A 21,388-nucleotide genomic window follows, 5' to 3' on the forward strand; every position below is an offset into this window, starting at 1 on the left:
ATCAATAATGACTTAGGCATACTTGCACGAAAATCTGACAGACGTGTATCAGTATATTCAGCATGCATAGTCAATGGTGTGCGGTTCTTAACGAAAAATCACGATCGTGATCGAACCATACAGAATTATGGAATAAGCGTGGAGGGCGAGCACAAGGGTGAAATAATAGATCTTTTTGGTATTCTGCATGAGGTTATAGAGTTGAGATATAGTGGTCTTCGACGGATTGTGTTATTCAAGTGTCAATGGTATGACTTAGGACGACACAGGCCCATTGTTATAGATCCTCAACTCGTCAGTGTCCACACTGGTCATGTATGGTACGAAAGTGATCCTTATATTTTTGCAAAGCAAGCGAGACTAGTGTGGTATATTGATGATAACAAAATGAAAGAGCCTTGGCGAGTTGCAATAAGGGCTCAGCGTAGGCATTTGTTTGATCTCGCACTTTTCACATGCCCGAACGATGAAGATCTAGAGAATAAAGTCCGTGCAATTATTGAAAATGAAGCATATCAAATGCAAGCACCAAATAACATATTAGTGTCAGATGATACGATTGACATAGGACAATTACAAAGAGACGACTATGAACTTGAGGATGTTTCTATTGTTAGATCATCGATAAGGGCACAGGCACGAGCACGATCCAATAATGACTTCATTAACGACGATGATGATAGCACTTCAGGGTCAAAGTCTTCTATGACTCCCGTCGAAGACGACTATATGGACACGAGTTCAAAATCTGAGAACAATAATTAATATGAATAAGTAATTCAATTTATTTTTTTTGTTACATCATGTAATACTAGAATTTTTTTGATTACGTGCTGATTTAAATTATTTTAATCATTGCAGCATCATGACTGGTCCTGGACGTAGATGTCCACGGGGTAGGCAGCAGGCTCCGCTTGATGATACACATCCTCACTTTAGCATTTTGCATGATGAGTCAGAGAATTTAGATGAGACTCAGTTATCCGAGTTCACAGAACAGACTAGTGCTCAGCCAGAGCTTGTCCAGCCGGAGGTCATGGCACCGCAGCATCATCCCCTTATAGGTATATCTCTATCAATTTATAAACCATATATATTTTTTTGTTATATGCATTTATTGATACATGATATATGTTCATTTCATCAATTTTTACATGCAGGAACACAGCATCGACGTGCAGTGCGTGGTCCTAGTAGGGGTCTTGTTTTAGAAAAATATGTGCATGTGCACAATGAAAAGCCAAAGGTACAGATATTTCGAGATCATCCGGTTGGCACAGAGGCTAGTATCATCGCAAATGAGATCAGTTTGTATATGTGGAATCATTTTTCGTGGGCTGCTGAAAGTTTCAAGCATGTAGCTCTTCGATACCGTGATGCTCTAGTCTCTCACATCAAGGTAAGAATTAAATTTGGATGTCTTGCATATCATTACATGATCTATATTATTTTTGATTATATAAATAAATTTTTTATTATATGAATAATTTCATGTATTTGCTTTTTGGTATGATGATTGTGTAGGATAATATTGACTTCGAGGATTGCACCAACGAAGAAGTGACGGCATGTATTCTCAAAATGACTGCAAATAGATACAGAGATCAGCGATGTAGGCTTCATAAATACTGCAATGAGCTGCAGACGAAGGGGATTGATCCTGTGACCCAGCCATACAGAAATTGGGCTGGGTCTAGTGACGATTGACGGTGGTTATGTGAGCATTTTGGAAGTGAGCTATTTCAGGTATGTCTAGTATTTCAAGTTATTTTAATTTTATTATGTCCTTTATTGGTTATAATTGTATGTATTTTGTAGCGACGATCGGAGGCGAATAAAGTGAATAGGAGTAAGATTGATTCTATTCATACGCAAGGAAGTGCCTCTTTTGCACAGAGAATGAAGAGGATGGTACGTAACTACATTTGCAATCATACTTTGTAACTTCTTATTAAATATTTATATTATTTTGATATATTTTTTTTTATTTGAATAGGGACTATCCGGAGTCGATGCCTATGCTAAATTCTATCAAAACAAGAGTGACGAGTTCGTGACCGAGAAGGCGAGGCAGCGTCATGTAAGTATCATTACTCTACATTTTGAATACTTTTAAAGAGTTTAAAAAAAATTTATGATTTTATTTGGTTTATCATGAAGGAAAAAATATTACAATTAAGAGAGCAGGCGATGAGGGAGGTTGGATCTAATGGTGATACTGGATCGCAGCAGGTTTGTTTGATGACAGATGATACGATTTTGGATACCATCCTCGGGCGGCAGCTAGGATCTGGTCATAGCATGCGGTCCAAAAAATCACGCAGTTCGTCATCCGACCATTCTGATAATGCATCGGTGCCAGAGACAGTTAGGACATCCATGAGCATGATGCAAGATCAGATTAGTTACTGGATGAATCGTAGTCAGACGCTCGAGAGGATAGTAGCTGCGATGGTGGGATGGCTCGGTATTGATGCTTCTGAGTTAGCACCTTTACAGTCACATGACACCGCCTCTACACCACCATCGCGACACATATCGGATCAGGAATCGACGTCTGGAGAAGAAAACGAGGCCAACGAGTCAGATCATACTTAGTTTGTAGTTTTTTTAAATTTAAAATGATGTATGGACTTATATTTTTGTATATGACAACGATGGTTATGAAACTTTTTGTTATTTGGAATTGATATTTTGAATTAGAATATTTTTATTATGTTAATATATTGTTATGTAAAATATGTTTGATCTAAGAATTTGTATTTGAGCAGATTTTTTTTGATAAAAAAAAATAAAAATTAAAATTTTTATCCAAAATTTAATTTAGCGATGAAATATTAATTTCATCGCAAAAAAAAAATTTGTGAACCCAAAAAACTAAAATTTTTATTATACATTACGATAAAATTTTTTATTTCGTTGCTAATTTTGTGATGAAAAAATAGTTTCGTCGCTAAAAATTTTAATTTTTTGCGACGAAATTTTTATTTCGTCGCAATTATTGTGACAAAATTTTAATTTCGTCGCAATTATAGCAACGAACATTTTATTTCGTCGCAATTATCGTGATGAAATTTTTGCAATAAATTATTTTTGCATCGAATTTCATCGCCATGTTTTATGATAAATTTATTTTTTGTCACAAAAAATTATGACGAAAGAGAAGTTTCGTCGCAAAAAATAAGAGGATATTTTTTTTAATCACTATATTTAGCGACGAAATTATTTTCGTCGGTAATATTTGTGATGAAATTCAATTTTCATCGTTAAGATAAAAAAAATTAAAAATTAAAAAATTATTTTTTATGACGAAATTATTTTTCGTTGCAATGTTAGCGATGAAAATTTAAGCTCTTGCGACAAAATTTTTTTATCGCTAATACAGCGAATACTTTGTCGTCTAGGTTTACTATTTTTTGCGACGAAATAAAATCGTTTCGTTGCTAAGATCTTTTGCTACGAGGCTTTCTCTACAATTTTTTAGTGGTAATATATTTCGTCACAAATACTTTTAGCGATGAAAATATAATTTTTAGCGATGCAAAAATTTTATCATAAAAAATTAAATTTTTTGTAGTGGCAATCTCTATGTGGAACCCTGTGCATCTTAACTAGGCTTGAAGCATATGTCTAAAACAAACACTTCCAATGTTGTATTAAGAATGTTAATGAACCAGCATCAGGGCTGAAATTTGAACTGCCATGTCAAGCTTTCAATTCAGCCTACTATATAAACATTTTGAGTTACTAAACTTACATCCACAAAGCAGTCTTGCCGAGCCACCATCAGCTGCTGGAATTCTATCCGTCTTGAGTAATGCCAATTAGCTTGTCTTGATATAGTTGGTGCCTGGGTTCATTAGATTGTTCTTTCATCCATCTTTTTTTTTTTTTGAGGCAAAATCGTTGCTCCATTTCAAATAGAATCGTCAATGCAAGAGGAAATATCACAGCAAAAGACTGAGATCAGATGCACATTTTTTGTTGCTATCTTTTCATACTTGCTTTAGTTTTCAGTCTGTCTAGTGTATCAATCTTGAGAATTAGCATTAGTTTCATTTACAAATAACCCATCATCTCGCTGGTTCCTCTTTTGGGGAGCAAAAAAACAGAAAGAAATTTAGTTCCAAGATAAGAGAGTAAAATGGAACACTGAAGCAAAATATCCACTGCTCGACAGCTGATCCACCTCATTGCTAATTATTAGATACAACAGATATGGCAGGGCATCCGAGACCAGCCTCTCAAGTCACACAGCATTAGTAGGGCATCCTAGACCAGCCTTTCTCCTAGCAATACCCTGCAACAAGCCAGTATCAAAATGAATTGTTGATAGTTTTGGCCAAGAAAACTGGCCATATGCATGTAGGTTCCTTATTTTCTTCTTTTCCGCATCTGCCTCCACCCAAACATGCATCAAGGATAAATCTCCTCATTTAATCGAGGGTGGTTTTTTCTTCTTTTCTTTCAATGGTGAGATCTTGTGAAAAAAAAGATGCGAAGGATCAGAAGCAACTAGCTCAGAAAAATGCAGAGTCATGAAATAAATTATCCTAAATATATATATATTTTTCCCATCGTTCGCTCATCAGCAACTCCATGAATATGCAAAGCTGTGGACAGTGAACATGGTTGATTCCTGGAAGTGGACAACTGTAATATTGTTACATGAATCAACATAGCTAGAGATCCTATTCCCTCAGGTCATTTTTATGCCTGGAATGCTACGCACAATATTTTAGCGGCTCAACACACATCTATATTGCCTAGATCTTATATTTACATGTTAAGATTGTATCAATAGGATCAGTCTCATGATTACAAGTGAAAATCCTTCTCCCCAGCTAACTTTGGATATTGGTACCGGTTTCTAATTACTGTAACCAGATGGTAAAGAATCTTATTTGCGTTGCATTAAAGCCATTTGCAGACCATGCGCGAAACTCTTCAAATTTCCAGTTAAGAAGGATAGTTTTCTTAGGTATGCAGTTGCAGTATCACAAGCACCTTCCATGCACATGTTTGAATGCTCTGTATTATTAGTTGCCATCAGTGTTGCCTACTTGGGCAAGCTTAGAAGCATATGAAGGGGATATTTAGTTGGAGAGAGTTGGGGTTTAGAATCAGAACAAGTATGTGTGATTACTATTCTAACCATTTGATTAAGAGAAATAGTTCCATTCCAATTTCGATTCTGGGATGAAATGAGAATGGCCCAATCTTTTTAGAACTCAATTCGTCCTCTCTTATAAGGATTCAAATTTTCATTCCGATCCTGATTCTGATCACGAACCAAATGCTTTAAAAAATTTGACCATTCCAATTCCAATCCATTCCAATTTCAATTCCAGTTGCGAACCAAACACTCCCCAAGAGCAGAACCAGGATCCTCCATAATGCAACTTTTGCATTGCAGAGTCCTATACTACTTTAGGTAGCCACCATGTCATCCATCATAAATGGGTGGCTCTCCTTCCTCACTGCAATGCATGGTGTACTACACTAATGGTATATCATCATATTTCAGGAATGAATGAAAGCCGTTCATTTCCAAGATAAATGATGCAGTGGCTATCTGCTATAGCATAGGACTTTGTCGTGCAAAAGTTGCACCATACAGAGGATCCGAACTCATGAGGAGCATATTCATTCGCATTCTAAATAGAAATGCATGAAGGAAATTTGATGGATTTATGGAAGTAGACAGAGGCATAGGAAGCAAGGTTTTTTCCTTTTGGATATTTAATGGTTTCCCTCAAAACCCAAGGACCAGAGAACCAATTGTTACTTATTCCTCTCAAACATGAAGCTTCGCAACTTAATATACATGGCAGGCAAATACAGCAATTTATATGACCACAAGGAAAGCCATTTTTTCCATAAGAGCATTCAAATCGATCTCAGGACCTAGAAATTTTAACATGCAGAATCCTTACATCACTGCTGTTCTTTCTTCTTTTGTAAGGGTTTTCTGAAGGATAGATCATCCTTGCAATGGTGTCCCCCAGTCCAACTTAAGGTCACTTGTTGGCCGTAATCTACAAGGTCTATGGGTCATTTTTCATCTACTCAACCAACTTTGACTACTGCATGATCAGGGTTGAGACATTCACTTCTTGTCTGGTTTTGTGTACAGATTCTGCTGAATTAATCCATGCATAACACTCCTCAATACTTCAGACACAAGATTAAGGGGTAGTCCTTTTCCAGCTATTGCTTCTCCCTTTCCCATTCTCTCCTTCAAATGCTCTCCTGGCTTGCCGACGATCTCCGTCATCTAAAACATTACCCATCTTTGCCTTTTGTGGGCCCTGCTATTACTTGTTTTCCATAAGGTTGTTTTCTTAAATTAATCGGCTGATATTAATATAATTTTTTTCCAACTGACGCCCTGTAATATTATATATTTGCGAGAAATACTCTCTCTTAATTTTTTTCATGGAAAAAGCATGATAATTAAAATAAAATACCATGTCTTTATATGATTTGAGCTTTGGGTAAACTAATTATGAATATCAATAAAAAAAAAAAAAATTACCTCTTCTCTTGGTTAAGTAACTCATTCTATATTTAGTCTATCTAAACTTAATATTTCAACCCAATAGATTAAACTAGATGAAAACGTATGATTGATAACATGAGCGCTAGCTTGATGGCCGGAGGGTCGAGGGATTGTGTCTTGAATGGTACCATCCTTGAAGATTTTGACCTTCCGCGGATTTCCCAAGTAAAACTCCAAGGCTCACAGGTTAGTGCCTCGGAGATGCCGATAATTCATATTTGTTTTTAACTAATGATGAGTTTAACGAGATCCACATTTAAATTCCATGTTACTAGAGATAGAACTAAGAGTGGGACTATTATAGGTTCTCTTGGGTCATTTGATCAATACCAACAAAGGAGGTTTTTGTTTGTGTTTCTAACTGTGTTAATAGGTCTCATCTAAAATTTTATTAGTTCAAACTCATATAATCATTTCAAAACCAATTAAGAGGACTGCTTAATGTATTTATGTTGTATAAATCGATAATTCTACTGTTATAGGATAATTGTAGCAAATCCCGCATCGATCGAATTTATGAACTTTCAAAAGAAGCTTAGGCCTAGTTTGATGTCAAGGCTCGAACAACAATCTCCTTGCATTTAAGAACTCCCTAAACCGAGCTCAAATATTAACTAGCTTAATTAGATGGGTTGTACTTTAGGGTTGAGCGAATTCCCCTTGATGGATTGAATTGCGCTTAAATAACCAAAACTACGAAACATTCTTGATTGCATTAATTGAACTTCATAGTTGATTTGCGTAGCTTGGTCCATGCAACATGGCTGGCATACATGATCTGCATGCATGGATCTGTTTTGCGAACGGAAGTGGGATGTGACCGCGAGCATCGCTGCACTTAACATTGCATGCATGATGAAACTCTTACGGCCCGTTATCTACTTCTTCTTTGTTTAAATGACCTGCATGGTATGACCGGACATGCAAGCATGACACATAATCGCTGTTTCAATCATTTTAGATTTTGCTTATATCAATTTTATACATTCCAGAAATATGTTTTTTTAAATACAACGAATGGACCGCATCCATCTGATTTGAATACATTTAGTAAAATTAAAAAATAAAATGCAATGCAAAAGTACCGGAACCATCGACCAGTTGATCCCGATTATGTTGGACTGATGTGAAAGTTACACTATATCAATTTAAAAATTATTTTAATTAAATAAAATTTTTGGAGCCTTCGAACCCCATCGAAATCAAGTGCAATTAATACCTGTTGCTATCGTTTTCCGGTAGATTGGCCAACGGTAAGCCAAGTTATAGCATCTGAATGCTGGGCGGTAGGAAATTTACAAGATAAAATTTATTTGTCGAAGATTGTCTGATGAGCAATCCTCCGATATTTAAGTTAGTTGGAGAAAAAAATAACAGAGAGAGCCAAAAAAAATAAAAGCCAAAAAATTTGTAATCAGCTAGAAAAAAATTTATCCAATCCTCTTGCTTAACGCTATATATAGAGTGAAGAATATCGTTAGTATGTAACTCCCATCTCTAAAATATAAAACATAGGGATTATGATATTTACTAGACGGTTACTTCGTTAATCATCATTATGGTCAAGTAATGGATCATTCGTGAGCAACTATTACGTCCTACGATCGCTAATAAGTAATACTTGTGTCAAATAATCATTGTTTGATCTTTAAATTTATGGAATTAAGATAGCCGATGAAGCACCTAAAAAAATTATCGATCAGATGCCGATGGTATGTCGAACTTAGCCGGCCAAATATCAACTTGAATTTTTTTTATCGATCTAAATTGGCTCAATTCATAATGTTGCATATTTAGTGAGCAGAAAGATGAAGATAAATATTAGCCGGCCAAGGGAGGATGATTTATCCCAACAACACCCATACGAACCAACCTAATATTTGGCTTGGCTTGAGTTAGGTCTAGTCGTTCAAACTAAACATGAGCAAGTGTCAAATCATACTACGAAGTTCTGGGCGGCAATTCAACCCTCGTACTAGCCAATCCATCAGACCGCAAGGTTGATGGAAGAAATCAGCTGCAATCGTAAAGGAGACACCCATTTCGTATCATGTACAGCTAACAAACCAAGCGTCGCACAAGCAAACGTCCAAAAAAAAGTTGTGTACAAAAGTTACCAAAAGCAAAACAAAGTTGTGTACAATCTCAGATCCAGCACAATTAAAGCAGACAAAGCCACCTCAAGCTCGTCGTTTTATAAACAGCTAGCAAAAGCCCATCCAAACTTCATTACCAAAAGAGGAAAAAGGCCCATCCAAACTTTAGAAAGCAATCGAGTAAACTAGATGCTCGCCGCCACCACACTGAGAAGGAGCCACAGAGCCCGGTACAGCGACCGCCGGTGAGCCGAAGAGAAGTCATCATCACCGTCTCCGGACCAGAACCTCGCGTAACACTTCCCCAGGTACATGTCCCCCGACTCGGAGTCGCCGCACTCCGCCCTCAGCTGCCCGACGGCGTGGGCGAGGCACGCGCCGCAGTCCTCCGGGCTCAAGTCCCCGACGCACTGCGCCGCCCCGCGCACCTGCCCGGCGACGCCGAGCCGGAACGGTCCCACCGCCGCCCCCGGCGAAGCCAGGGAGGAGAGAGCCATGTCGCTCATGGTGGCGGAGTGGTCGGAGGTGGCGGCGGGGCCGCAGCGCTTGAAGGAGAGGGAGGTGTCGGGGCGGCCGAGGAAGGAGTCGTTGCCGTAGCGGAGGTAGCAGCCGCGAAGCTGGAGGGTGGCTGCGGTGTCGGAGGGGCAGAGGGTGGAGAGTTGGGGGAGGGCGGAGCGGACGCAGGAGGCGCAGTCGGGGAGAGAGAGGTCGCTGCGGCACTGGTAGAGGCCAAAGATGGGGGCGGCGGGGGTGGCGAAAGAGGAGGAGAAGTTGGAGTAAGTGGAGAGGGCGGCGGCGTTGGCGAAGGAGGTGAGGAGGGAGTCGAGGTTGGACTGGTAGGGGGAGTTTGGATCGTACTTGAGGTTGGAGCAGGCGGCGTAGACCAAGGTGGAGTCGTCGCCGGAGGCGGCGCCGGTGGACAGAAGAAGGGAGTGGAGCAGGAGGAGTGACACGTAGGAGAGGGGATAAATTTTCATTTTTGGTTTTTGTGGTTGTTTTCTCTGGGTTTGTCTGTTTGCGGTTTATGTAGCTGATGGATACTTAGTTTGGAAGTAACTTGGCAGGTGAGCGAGGGAGAGGGAGCGAGAGGAAGCAAAGGTGGTAGCGGTTCCAGGGTAGACAGCTCGAATCTCTGGGCGAAATCATTGGTTGATACTTTTGATGAGGCACGTGCAAGGTACAAGATGCATCAATTTTTAGGGCTGGATGGAGAATTTTTTTTTTTTTTTTTTTTTGGTAAAACCTGGATGGACAAATTCTTGTGGTTGCGATCTCTGCAATCTTCTTTTTAGGAATTTTTAATAGTTGAGGAATGTGGCGGATATTTGAATGACCGGATGAACGACAAGCAGGAGGATATAACCGACAATGAAGTTGCACAGTGAGATTATATTCTGGCGTCCCCAGCATATGTCCAGAAGGATCAAGATGCTGGATTGATGGTAGCCTAAGGAGATATTTGATCGGAAAAAATTGAAATTTAAAATTAAAATCAGAGTAAATTAAAAATGACTCAATTTATCTAAAATTCAATTCTTAATCTCTTTTAAAGATTCAAATTTTGATTTCGATTTTAATTTCAAATCGAACCAAATATTTTAGATGATTTGATCATTTTAATTTTAATTTCAATATATTTTAATTTTGATTATGAATCAAATATCTTCTAAAAATATTATGTTTATTCACCGTTAGTTCTTTAAATTTTTTTTTTAATCCTCTATCAGGAAAAAAAAAAAAAAACTATTTTTTATCATTTTTTTTAAGGAAAAAAACCTTCAAAAAGCTTTTGATGAGGACTTTTGTAGGCTAAATGTTAGACTTAACATGCGAACTATTCTTGATGAAAAGAACTAGCCTTGTGTAATCTTCTCTCTCTCCCCCAAAAATATTAAAAAAAAAAAAAGTAGAGAGCAGCGCGGATGTAATAACTTTTAGGATTCTGCAATCACTGACATGTAATCATTGACGAAGCCAGCAACAGTGAAAGCAGGACAAATGTGGATTACGACAGAGTATTTTCAGTACAGCCTTTTTAAATAAACATCGATATTTACAAGTATAAATAATATCCCATGAACTTAAACTAAAACATGTAAATTTGATTTAAGGATATAAACTGTTATAGTTTAATCAACATGTTGTTGAATATATTTTCAATAGTATAATTGATCACCCGAGGCAAACATTTACTTTACAAAAACAAAGAAAAATGAGAAAACATAATAAATAGGTCTCTTAGCACTATTTTTTATTGCACCTTCATTGCACTGTTCTCTGACAAAGGTCAAAGTCAAGACATAAGAATACCTTAACGGCTAATTTGAAGCTCGTATGCCTTCTGCACTCAAAAGTACCATATACGCAGGAGCATCATTGCTAATAGCAACTGGAGCATATAACTTATTTACTAGTTATAGAAACAGGATTACAGCTCCAACTTCACAGGTTTGGCACTGGCTTGCAAACAGTGCCAATTTAGGGTGCCTTTTCGCGACGCCCTCAATCTTAACCAGATGATATTTACATCACTGCATTCATCTCTTTCACTTAAAGGATACAGCACCTGAGAACCAAACCCTTCTGCTCCACCCTCTGGTCATCGTTGCCTGCAAAAGTTTATTAATTTATTAAACTGTAAATCTCAAGCTACCGCAACATATTTGTAAGGGAACTAAATATCTAACAGATGGGTTCTAGAACACTGAGAGACCTACCTTCCGGAGGCTGGTAAAGCTTCCGGTTCTGAGGAGCCGACATTTCTTTCTTCAAATTGACTAGTATGTCCTCCATCGTGTATTCCCTTCGCCAGCGTGCAAGCATTGGAAAGAGGCTCGGCTCAACCTGGCAAAATAAAGTTATAACTAGCTAAAGTGCAACATTTCATCAGTATTAGAGATAATAAAATCTTAGCTAGCATATAATGTATGATAAAGTCTTAGCTAGTGTATAATATATGTACCACTCCAGTTTCCTGATTTACACATGTCATGTTTATACGAGTCTGGAATCGCACAGTTGGTGGATTATCTGGATAGTCTTTGTCACAGAATAGCTTCAACTGATATATCCGTCCCTCGTGAACAGTCTGAATGTTAAGCAATATATATCATCAGAGACATTTATTTAAGGCAGAGAGGATAGCATGAACATGACATCTTCATTAATTTAAACAAGGTGCAAGGACAACACATACATTGTGTGGACCAATAATTGTCCCAGTCCAGGAACGCATATAGATGTCATCAGGATCATCCATTCCATAGCTCACGGTTCCATCACCGATACCTTTCTCGCCTCTCTCAAGCTCTTCCAGCAATCTAAAGTTTCTAGGAACTGAAAAATAAAACAAATGAGATGGTATGTATAGTTACATATGCAAAATTAATTGCCTTATCAGCAATACACCCTTGCACATGTATGAGATGCATCAAATAATTCAGAAACATAAGCTTGTTTTAAGCATGTAATTAGATTAAAATGCAAAGTAAAACAATGAGCTGCAGTTCTGCTCTGAAACAGCCTGAACTGAAAGCAAAACAAATAAACAATAGGAAAATTTCAAGAAATCAACGATCAAGATATCGTGAGAATGGACTGTCAATCTTAATTAATGCACCAAAAACTCATCATTGATAGGAGGCTATCAATTGCCCAAGTACAAAGAGACATGACCACAAGATTATAAATGCTACCTCGTTATGCTTAACACTGGTGATCTTGATCCCAATTAATTGATCTAACCCAACCTGATCCACCTAACCAAGCCCATTTGCAACCATATGGTTGGTCTGGATCAAGAGAGGCTGCACTTATCAGGTACGATCAAATTTGAGTTAACATGGTCTGACACAGAATCAGCACGTACAGTATTTTAATAAGAAAATTTATACAGATGCTACTAATATGATACCAAATTCATAAATGGTAAATCCCCAAGTCTCTTTCTTCTTTCCAAATTTTCTCTCTCCTGCACTTCTTTTCTGTGTACCCTTCCATCATCCTCATCCTCCCCTCCTTGACCTATCCAGTCATCCCAACCACTGCCTCCATCCCTGTCACCTCCAGTGTCCTACAGTCACTTGTAGGCCCGCCACAACCAACCACCCTGTCCCCATATCAGTGTCCTCCCACTGCCTCGCAACAGGCCAACATCTTGCTGCCATATGTTGCCTTTGCACCATCAAAGACACAAGAAACCACAGTCCATTGATGTCCTCTCCTTCCTTTCCTCTTCCATTTTCTCTCCCTTTTCTCCCACCGGACTCTGGCTGGATCTTTTTCACCGGTTTGTCAAAGGATTTAGTCAGCGAAGTGCAATCAGCTCAGGCCAGTTGGGCTTTGATGGTGGAGGTTGATCCACGTTGAAACTGACCAAAACCAACCAATTGCTAGCTCTAGTTAGGCTTTTTGGTGTTGTACATTGTCAAATACAATTCCAATGGCCTAATGTTCACAACAGCTTATAGAAAAACAAGCATGTTGCAACATGACAACAATTGCTCCATCCAATTTGTTCTTATTTTCAGATGATACATGTTGACCTTGCTCCATCTGTTTTATACAAGAACCAAGTTCATTAGAAGATTGACAAATTGGTAATCTAGATGGTTACACTGGAAAATCACAACACTTTACAACCACCTGATATAAGTAAATTTTTAATAATCAAATCACTGAAGAAAATTAACTAGAGTTCCACAGGTTGACATGAGGAATGGAATAGATAAGTTCCAAGTAAGAGCAACACTGTAATCCCAATGGTTGGAATTTGTTACAAAATCCTCCTTTGTCATTAAATCCAGACACAGTTACATGCCACCATAAATTCAACAAATTCTTAGAACTTTTACCTCGATTACATTCATATGTCTTGAACCATTGGCAATTTGTCACCACTTGTAATCCAAGATCCTCTCCTTACCGGTTCCTCTCCTTATTGAGCCTGTTTCATCTTCGTGTCATATGTATGCCCCCTAGAATCAAACACTAGAATCAAAGATTGAAGTTCGTTACTCATCCTGAACTTTATCTTCAATGCTTCCTCTAATTTCCTCATTTCAAGCACTCATATTTCTGCTTTTATCACAGATACACCTGCACATTCTCATCATTTAACACTTATGTTGCCACACCCTTCATAACAAGCACCAAATACATCCAAAGGCATCTACAACCCACCCTTCAATTTCTATGCAATAAAACCAAAGCAGCAAAAGGATCAAATTGAGGTAGTTCATCATCATCAGTTATCGTCCCACAGTTAGAGTATAGATTTTGCAGTCCCTCCTTTCCCTAAAAAATATAACACTTCAGCATCAATGTGAACGCTATATATATTAAATCAATCGATGGAATATCGGTGAAGTAATATGAACTTATGACCCAGGCCACAATTAATATGGTTATGCCACTATTGGCAACTATTTTGTCTCACCATAGCTAATCTGAGCACTAGTCACACTTGATATACTTTATTATATGCACCTTTCTACCTTGACAACCACTAACTGACTTCATGTTGCACTTTATCACATGCTTTCTTTGCATCAATAATGATTGTTGATTCTCTTCATGCTAGCAAGAACCTAGGAGTGGATTCTCTCCACTTTATACATTTTCACCATCTGCCTTTAATAAGAAAACAATCTCCAGAACTGGCCTTCCTAGTGTATAGTCAACTTGGTTGTTCAAGATTGACGTCATTTGTCTCCATCTTTCTCCAATGAGTTCACACAAAAAACCTCGCATTAAAGCTTATAAAATTGATTCGGTGATTATTCAGATTGGTGCATCACTTTTTTTCTAACAATTTGCATTAAAATACTAACTTCAATAATTCGGCAATATCCCATTTCAAGAATTCATTGAATAAATTAAAAATGAACAAGCTGCAAATTGAGCTTCAATTTTCAAAATTTTCTACGTAAAACATATCACCAATCTAATGACCGGAAGGAGCTAAACATTGTATCTTGTATTTGTGATTGAGGAAACCCTATTCTTGTATGTCATCAAGAAAAGCTAGAAGCTAATCAATTTGGCTCACTTTTGCATGGCAAAAGAAAGTCTCATTGAAAATGCAAGTTCATCAATTTTTTCCTGGTCCAAAAGTAAATCCAATCAAGGTTTTAAACCCTGCGTGATGGGACTGTCTCGATTTTTTCATGGAACGAGATCCACTACTTTCCATCCCCATCCTAACACTTAGGACAGAGGATGTCCCAGGATGTCCCGATTGAGATGCTAAGACATTAGCAGGATGATCCTGTCCCGACACATGGAATGATACTTGTCCTAATATCTTGCGGGACATCCCGCCGGTACCTAAATCCTTGAGTCTAATTATATCTATATATATATTTTTTGTTTTACATGGAAAGAATGCAAATTGCTCCTAGAAATAATTTTTGGTAGCCATCTAATAGATTATGATAGATATATGTGCTCATAATTCTGTGAATAAAAGCTTAAGTACCGACATTTAAAGTGCTGAGCTTATATTCATACACAATTGCATGACATGTTTTGTTCTGACTCCCTCGTTTGAGTATCCAACCTGTCCAAAGCAAGGGGAAACCATGACAGCAACAGATAACTGGAAAGAAAAATCCAGATCATATCAAAGCCCAAATGCCAAATCTTCATCTCTCTCTTCTCATTTTACCTTCTCCTTGTACTTTTTATCTATGGTGTGAGCCCTAGTGTTCATTGTGCTATAATTCCTTTGCATAAATATCAGTGCCACATTCCAACCAATAATTCAACAATTCATTTTCATCCCAAGTCATTAATTTTGAAGTTAAAAGAAAAGACCACAAATTAGATGTTTAACATGTTCCTAAGCCATACACCTGCTCCCCCCACCCCTTCTCCAACTCCCGCACCCTGCGGCACTCTGAATCATAAACAGTAAATAACTCATTATTCCTCCAACATATCCCCCTAAAGCTCCTGTTATCACTCTGAATCCTAATTTCTTAGGTTCTCAACAGATGGAGAAATGCTACAAAAACCTAGACCTTAAAAAAATTGGATCTATAAAGGACTTCAAAAAATTGCACTTTTGAAGCGTTGAGTGCTTTCAAGAATTGAGAAGAAGAACAATCCTCTCCTCTGTTGCCTTTTTCTTGATCTCCATTATCCACAGAATTATCTTCCTTGTAAACATGCAAGGGCTGATTAAGGCCCCATTGCTGCAAATATAGCTACTAATAATAATATGAAAAAAATTATATATAGGTCCCTCGATTGACCTGGACTTACTTTTAAATCCCTGGACCTCTCAGGTAGAATAAAATCTCCCTGAACTGCATAAGGAGTTGTTTTAGGTCTCTGCCATCCACTCAAGTCACCTACTGCCATTTAAGTCTACAGAAATGACAAAAGTGCCCTTGGATGGTTTTGGATAATTGGTTACACAGGTTTATGTTCAGGTTACACAGTTATATGCCTTAGTTAGACGGTCATTTGGTCTGATTATCCAATTTTTATTTCTGGTTACACATAATAAATTTTCGATGACATGGATATATGGTTTGGTTACAAGGGTTAATCTTTCCCTCCAAAACCATCCAAGGGCACTTTTGTCATTTCTGTGGACTTAAACAGCAGCAGGTGACTTGAGTGGATGGTAGGAACCTAAAACAACTTCTTATGCAGTTCAGAGAGATTTTATTCCACCTGAGAGGTCCAGAGACTTAAAAATAAGTCCAAATCAATCGAAGGATCTATAGATAATTTTTTCTAATAATATGGATCACCAACGGACCTAGTGGTTGATGGAACACAAGAATAGCAATGGAAATGTTTTGACTCTTGCATGTAGCCATATTATTTATCTTAAAGTCACAATTTATCATGAAGCATCTTATCTAATGGTTGCAGGACTTCATAACTGGCCTTTGGCCATGTGAATCCAATTCCCAGACCACCATCCAAGATATGCACTTTGTATACATGGCATGTAAGATTTTATTAACCACATGCCTTGTGAACCACTCCTTCCTCCCATTAAGTGTGGCCCCTGTCTGAAACTTTGCAAAAGTGGGTGGAGTTGTGAAGCTTATGCCATGTGCAGGTGAGGGAAACCTCATCAAACATGTCAGTGTAGCACTCATCATTTCCCAATTGCCACAAGCATACATCTCTTGACCACTTTATAGGAGGATAGTGGCCCACCTGAAGTATGAAAGCCACATAAAACCAAGTTTCATCTAGCATGATTCAACTCCATCCATATGAACCACAAAAAGAGTGCTACAATCAGTATACATCCAAGACCTCCACATAGATACATAAAACTTCAAGTTAAGTATATTACAATATGAAAATAATGAAAACATGTTTCCAGAATGTGCATATATTTTGGCTTAAAAAATATTATGTAAAAATAAATAGTTAAGAACTCATTAAAAATATTACATAAACAAGGATATATTGTTGAAAAAATGCTTGATAATTTATGTTCGTCCATAGTTTTTCTAGGAATTTGCAAGTAATATCAGCTTTCATCCAGTTCTTTGGTTAGTTAAAGAGTGCAAGTAACCTCAGAGGTTTAAAGCAAAATATGTAGTGTTTTTGTGTGTTGTATAGGAAAGTAATTTCCTTATTCAGACTACAGAAGACTACAAGGAAGAATGTTACGATTTAACATTTACCTGTCATGAAACAGCAAATGTTAACCTAATTGTTGTCCCAAAAAAATGTGTGGTTACAATTGTAAAATCAAATGACAATAAAAAAGAAAAAAAATCTAATTATTATCTAGATTGGAACAGCTTCTAAAGGTGCCGTATTAGCAACAGAAACATTAGCTGCAAGCCTACAAGAGAAAGGGAGGGCTTTGGGAAACAAGTGTGGAACATGCCATAAACAACAAAGAGGGTAGACATTGAAGGAGGACTATAAATATACTCGCATAGCACAACAGCAAAATATTACTATGGAAAGGAAATAAAAAGCATGCATTCAGATGAGTGACCAAGGAAAGCATCCTTTCGTGCTATTAATGCACTTGAGAAATTCAGATGAGTGACCAAGTCTGAGATGAACCGAGATCATGTTTTATCTTGGATGAGATGGAAAGCATGGAGTTTTGGAGAGATTCGAGATTTCTCGAGATCTCAGCCAATATTTTCGAACCAATATGGCAAAATTTCGATCAATATAGTAGCAAGTTATTAACTAATGCACCCATTTTAGGAGCTAAAAAGGTGATATCAGACAATATGTTCATATCATTCTTTTTGAAGGGAGCTGATATATTCATATCGTATCAGCTTATATCTTGGGATTTTCCAGCTTATATTGGCTGAAACAATCAGGACCAAGGTTGTCCATATAACTTATTAAGCATGCCTAATACTGATAAAAGCCAAGATCTTGGCCAACGTAAAACCTTTGATGTCCATTAATCACTCCACCATAATGCTCATCCCCCCGCCCCCTTCCCACCCCACTCCCCCCTCCTCCAAGCGACATTTTGACGACTTAGGACCTCACCCAAAAGGACTAGGTGGAAAGTGTTACTTGGGTTCCTTGGCCCCATAAAAATATCCAAGATCTCTTAATATACAATCGATATGGAACTAAACACGTGCTTGCATAGTCTCTCACATCCATATACAATCTAAGCTTAACCTTCAACATGTCCTTCCCTATATATAAACAAATGAAGAAATTGCAAAAAAGTCAGTATAACAAATCTATATAACATATTTAGCCCCATTTATTACTTCTGGCATGAAACTTCAAACCACGATATTAAGGAAGCTTGTAATGTCACTACCTACCTAGACACTTGCTTCTGTCTGGGAAAGATCATGTTGATGTGCATCGACAATACATGTTAGATATGTTAGACAAGGACCATATTCTTGGATTATTGGCATTTGAGGCTGATGGAGGGTTGGATTCTTCCAATATGAAGGCCGAAATGGTTCTCATGAAAATCTCGTTATAATTAAAACTGAGCTTTGGACTCTTTACATTTTGTTTAAGAATGAAGGCACTGAAACCTCATGAAATGTCATATGAGTTTTGTGCTTGAGCTAGGTTGAAGGTTCTATTTAGGAACATGTATGTTTATAATGATAGTAAACAAAGATAAGAAATGATCAATTTACAAGTTCATGATTATATTGGTGACCACTTTTTAAACTCAAAGTATTTATCATGACCAAGTTTACTCTCACTAATACCTTTCTAACATGTTATTGACTGCTTTTTCCTGTATGACAACTAGAGTGGCATTATCGCAGACTCATGATTAAATGACAATCAATTTCTAATAAACTATCACTAAAATCAAAGAAGCATTTGTCAATTTTATACAAGACAAAACAACTTGATGCATATAACCTTTCAAAGTTTTGTATTCTGCAACATTAAGTAATTAATGTTATAACCTAATTAAAGTCATTGGTTTCCTTCTAAGTATACCTGTATCTTCTAATTAATGTATCTAAGTAATTAATGTTTTGAATTTTTCCATGTTATAACCTTGTGATTTTTTTCTTCTAAGTATGTATCTTCCCAAGTTAGATACTTGGACACGTGTCTGAATGTAACCATTCTTTCCATGTTCATGCAATAATAGCTAATTCATACGGCCAATTGGAAGTGATTAGTTAACAACATACCATAATAACCTGTTTTTGCAGGGCGGAAGAGTGGATTAACATGAAGGAGGGGTACCATATTAAATTACTTTGAGTGAAAATCACTAGCCACATTATCTAAATCCTAACTAATCTACAATTCTACATTTCCCAATGAAAAGAGATGGAAGAGAGAACAAGAGCCTGTAAAAGCCTATAGGAAAGATATACAAATTTCTCTTCCTTCCTTCACCAATACACATGCATGCACAATAGACATCTAAATAGAACAGGAAAGAAAAGAAGATAATTGTGAATGACAGTCCTGTATCAACAATCGCATGAGCAGAAGTTTTCCTCCTTTCATTTCCTCTTAATTTCGTTACTTTGGTTTTGAAACGAGCACTAAGCTCATATTCAAATTACTACGTCCTCGGACGTACCCCTGCCAACAATACTCAACTTTCCAGAGTCAATATCGACTTTATGACCATCTTGGAATCTTCAAGAGTAGCCCAATATCCCAAGAAACTAGCATTAAACGATGATGAGTTCTTCAACATTGTTTGTCCGCTAGCAAAGTATATACCATGTTAGATCTTTCCTTATAATACACCGCACTTTTATCAGACATCCTGCTCCATTTCAAATCACCAATATCTAATTTCCAGATACAAAATCAATGCAAAGAAAAACAATTCAGAAGCCGCAGAATTTCGCACAATATTTTTATCTGCACCGACCATGTCAGGTCAAAAATTCCTTTTTTTTTTTTTCCCAACACAACCACCGCCATCATTTCAACTCCCAAATCATTAAGAACGAAAGACAAAAGCGCCTCAAAAACAGCATCAAATAATTCTCCTATCCAAATCTCAACCCACCCATCTCCTATTTCCTTCCAGGAAAAGCAAAAGAAAACCTCGGAAAATCAGCAAAGAAACCCTAAAAGCACCGCAATCAAGCACGATCCCCGTAAAGAAGAGCACATCAAGAAATGAAAAATCGGAGAGCATAGAAGAAAATCAGGGAGATGATGATGATGAAAGCTCACCAACCACCCGCGATCCCTCGGAACCCATCGCGGCGTCTCTCCTTTTCTTTTTCTGTAGCTTGGGTCGGGGGACTGACACTGGGTTCTCCCTCTTATAGAGACGGAATGCGGCGAGTGGGGGAAATAAGGGCAGGTAACCGTCACCAAGGGTTACGGTATTCGGGGCTTGTGTTCTCCCTCCGCGAAAAGGGGGGGGGGGAGAGAGAGAGAGAGAGAGAGAGAGAGAGAGAGGGGTAAGGGAGGGGGTGTAGAGGAAAAGAGGAGGCCAACCACTCCTCCCACGAGGTTGGGTTGGAGGGTAGAAAAATACGTGACAACGGAAAAGTAATTCCGAGAGGGAGCAGCAGGTAACGGCGGGGGGAACAAAGGGAGCCAGGGGAGATTGTAAACGGAAAAAAAAAGAAAAAAAAACAACTTTAGCTCAGTTTGTTTTCCCTTTCTTCTTTTTACTGCATGGGGCTAAAAGAACACATTTTGTGCAAGCTAATATGTAGTGATTTCCAGACTTATATATGCATGAGTGAGTTTGTTCGCCAACTCGTGGAGATGTATATTTTAGATGAATGAAAGCTACAGATTACTGATTTTATAAAAAGAAAGAAAAATAATTTGTGTCATGAGAGACATGTTGTAAACTAATGGTTGTTGTTGGATTAGGATATTTGTTATGACAAATCATGTAGACCTATGTGTTAGCTTATATAAAATATTTTATTAGAACATTATATAATGGTATTTATCTGAGATCTTTCCACTTGTTGTCGCAAGGCTCCGAAAGAAAGAAGGTGAGATTGGTACAAGATCGAATTGAGATGCTGTTGAAGACCAGATCAATGTAAGCTACGAGTAAACCTACAAAAGAAGTTTCAGATTCGATGGGATATCCTCCGGTTTAAAATCTTTCGATGCTTAAGTCAGTCGGAACTTTGAGAACAGAGTAGAGATAGAAAAACTGGAAGGCAAGAAGAGAGATTTTGAATGAGCAAAGTGACGACTCTTGTTCTCTTCAGTGAAAAAATTGAAAAAGTTTCAGCAGAGCCTTAACTCTATGAATTATGATTTATCTTGTGTAGGA

General features: G+C 37.8%; 2 protein-coding genes across 2 annotated transcripts; both read right to left on the reverse strand.

Moving 5' to 3' along the window:
- Positions 1-8,650: 8,650 nt before the first annotated feature.
- Positions 8,651-9,780, reverse strand: LOC105048495 (plasmodesmata-located protein 7). The gene has a single exon (XM_010927812.4). The coding sequence runs from the start codon at positions 9,633-9,635 to the stop codon at positions 8,844-8,846; it is 792 nt and encodes a 263-aa protein (XP_010926114.1). The 5' UTR covers positions 9,636-9,780; the 3' UTR covers positions 8,651-8,843.
- Positions 9,781-10,881: 1,101 nt separating this feature from the next.
- Positions 10,882-20,539, reverse strand: LOC105048496 (ubiquitin-conjugating enzyme E2 variant 1D). The gene is made up of 5 exons (XM_010927813.3): positions 20,314-20,539; positions 11,855-11,994; positions 11,621-11,746; positions 11,376-11,502; positions 10,882-11,267 (listed from the first exon to the last, which is right to left on the reverse strand). Exons 1-5 carry the CDS (start codon positions 20,339-20,341, stop codon positions 11,209-11,211), a joined length of 480 nt encoding a protein of 159 aa, XP_010926115.1. The 5' UTR covers positions 20,342-20,539; the 3' UTR covers positions 10,882-11,208.
- Positions 20,540-21,388: the final 849 nt, after the last annotated feature.

The sequence above is a fragment of the Elaeis guineensis genome, chromosome 7 (genome assembly GCF_000442705.2).
Source record: "Elaeis guineensis isolate ETL-2024a chromosome 7, EG11, whole genome shotgun sequence".
Classification (NCBI taxonomy): Eukaryota; Viridiplantae; Streptophyta; class Magnoliopsida; order Arecales; family Arecaceae; genus Elaeis; species Elaeis guineensis.

Excerpts from the sequence above, each read along its gene's own strand:
- LOC105048495 (XM_010927812.4), bottom strand. The coding sequence starts at position 9,635 with ATGAAAATTTATCCCCTCTCCTACGTGTCACTCCTCCTGCTCCACTCC.
- LOC105048496 (XM_010927813.3), bottom strand. The coding sequence starts at position 20,341 with ATGGGTTCCGAGGGATCGCGGGTGGTTG. Across the intron at positions 11,995-20,313 it reads CGAGGGATCGCGGGTGGTTG|TTCCTAGAAACTTTAGATTG; the intron begins GTGAGCTTTCAT and ends TTTATTTTTCAG. Across the intron at positions 11,747-11,854 it reads CAATTATTGGTCCACACAAT|ACTGTTCACGAGGGACGGAT; the intron begins GTATGTGTTGTC and ends CTTAACATTCAG.